The following is a 2,381-nucleotide window of genomic DNA, read 5'->3' on the forward strand; positions in this document are numbered from 1 at the left end:
GGGTCACTCTGAGCAAGTTAATCGGGTGCTTGGCTTTGGCTATCCGGGTAGTGAATTGCGCCAAAAACTTTTGCGTGATGTCCGCGAAGGCCATAATGGACCTTTGCGGAAGTGCGTTGAACCAATGAATTGCCAGACTCGCTAGGATTACAGGAAAAGCACGGCATCTGACAGCATCACCCACGCCCTCCAAGTTCATTCTGGCCTCAAAGGCCATTAAATGCTCTTGTGGGTCTTTAGTCCCATCATACCTCATGTCTGTTGGCTTGTTGAAGTTCTTCGGCAGCTGAACCTTGAGGATAGATGAGTGGAAAGAGGTGGCTCCCATTATAACAGAATCTTGCCATTTCTTACCTCTGTCTCGTCTTTCCCTTCGCTCCCCACGGTCTTCCAACCTGCCGTGGGTGTAGGTGAGGGACTGAGCATCAGTTCGGTCGCGCTCGTCGTCACTCTTGGGACTCTTCTAGCGGTCTTCCAACCTCTTACTTAGGGACCGGGTTTGTGAGAGGCTTGGACGAGAGTCCCGGCTGTGCTTGAGACGATAACGGTCCCTTGCTGCCAGTTCTCTCTCCAAGTTTTGCACTCTATGTTTGTGCTCTTGCATGATCCGAGAGATGTCGCTGCCAGTACCACCAAATGGGCGTTTCTCGGGAGATTGGGCGTGGGTGTCGCCTTGGCGAGACGGGGATCTTGGATGTTCCTGCGAGATCCCCGAACTCACCCTGCTACGAAGGCGGGCTCCTCCCTCCGCTCGTACCTCCTCCGTATGAGGGATAAGGTCCAAAGTCGCGTCAGGTCCCCACGATGGGTGCTAATGTTCGGTTGCTCGGAGGAGTGGTGGATTGGATGGTTGTCGAGTTGTGAGCAACAGGTTGAATGAGGGGGTGTCTGGACCTGAACACGAGCTCCGCGAGAAATGGGGTTATCCCGATCGTCAGTGGGTCGACAGGTGGGGCCACCTGTAAGGACACTTCGATGCCAAAGTAAGCGTCCGTACGATGATGCGGCAAATTAGGGTAAAAATGACGTACCTCTGGAGAGGGGTAGGTCCCTCCCCATTTATACCTTGTACTCGGGTGAGCCTTTTGTCGTGAACCCGTCCATCTAAAAGCTTCTGCCAACTATCGAAGTCTTCATCAAGGAGTGAGGTGACGCACGAGTCTCCTTGGTGTTTGGGTCGATAGTCCGTAGGATAAACCCCAACCCTTATTGGGCTGGGCCGAAACAAAATTGATTAAAAAATCTAAAAATTTTATAAACTATTATATTTTTATTAAATAATAATAATAATTAAAAGTCATGGTTTGGAATTTGGAATATTTTGGATATTACTCCCTATCGGTTCTTGATTCTTGAATCGTGACCGCTTTCGACTGTCCTTCGCGGGGACTAATTGCTTTGAGCTACCTGGTAGTGTGGCAGAGTCAGAGAACTTTCAAAATGGTGAATCGACGCTTCTCTCGGGTGGCCACCAGCGATGACGACGAAGACGATCGTCCCAAGCAGCTGCGCAAGAGGAAGCGCATGAAGCTTCTCGAGGAGGAGGAAGAAGAAGAAGAAGACGAGGAAGAGGAAGAGGAAGAGGAAGAGGAAGAGGAAGATGATTACGACAGCGACGATGACAACACCTCCCAACATAGTAAGAGGAAGAATAAGAAGAAGAAGAATAATGAGGGCAGAGGGAAAGACAAGGCCAAGGAAGCAGAAAAGGCGGCGGAGGAGTCACCTCAGGAGGACGCTAAACCCCTCGGCGATCCCATTAGGGTTTCCGGAAAGGGAAGAGGTCGGAAGAAGCATTACCAATCCTTCGAATTCGATGGCAATCAATATACACTCGTATGTTTCTAACAATTGTCATTTAGGTCATAATTTCAATGCTTCTGCTTCTTCAATTGATCCTGCAAATCGTTGTTTTTTTCTGCAGGAGGACCCTGTACTTCTCGTGCCCGAGGAAACAGACCAAAAGCCCTATGTTGCAATTATTAAGGTGAATTCAATTCCCTTGCCAATTTCGTTCTTTCATTCGTTTTACAGTTATTTATTTCTTTTCATTTCTGACATAATATCTGAGCTTTATTACCCGATTCTGATGAAGAAATAGTGAATTGTAATATTTGGTTAGACTGAGATGGGGAAGCTCATGACACAACCCCGTATCCCCCTATCGCGATACATGAATTGCACTTTTTATTCATGGAATTCCAGTTTTCATCTTCTGATTTTATTTCTTGATTTTTCTTTTCTGCTGTTAGGACATCACACTTACCTGCAATGGCAGCATGATGGTGACAGGGCAGTGGTTTTATCGTCCCGAAGAAGCATCACAACAGGAAGGTGGACATTGGCAATCACAAGACACAAGGGAGCTGTTTTATAGTTTT

General features: G+C 47.7%; 1 protein-coding gene across 1 annotated transcript in view; it reads left to right on the top strand.

Annotated features, from left to right (window-relative positions):
- The window catches only part of LOC107640231, a gene marked incomplete in the record, with an annotated part of 3,967 nt that continues 2,896 nt past the window's right edge, over positions 1,311-2,381 (top strand). Inside the window, 3 exon segments of the mRNA XM_021123143.1 lie at positions 1,311-1,836; positions 1,925-1,987; positions 2,253-2,381. Of these exon segments, the coding sequence (XP_020978802.1) occupies positions 1,441-1,836; positions 1,925-1,987; positions 2,253-2,381 (588 nt within the window).

This window comes from Arachis ipaensis, chromosome B05 (assembly GCF_000816755.2).
Source record: "Arachis ipaensis cultivar K30076 chromosome B05, Araip1.1, whole genome shotgun sequence".
Lineage (NCBI taxonomy): Eukaryota > Viridiplantae > Streptophyta > Magnoliopsida > Fabales > Fabaceae > Arachis > Arachis ipaensis.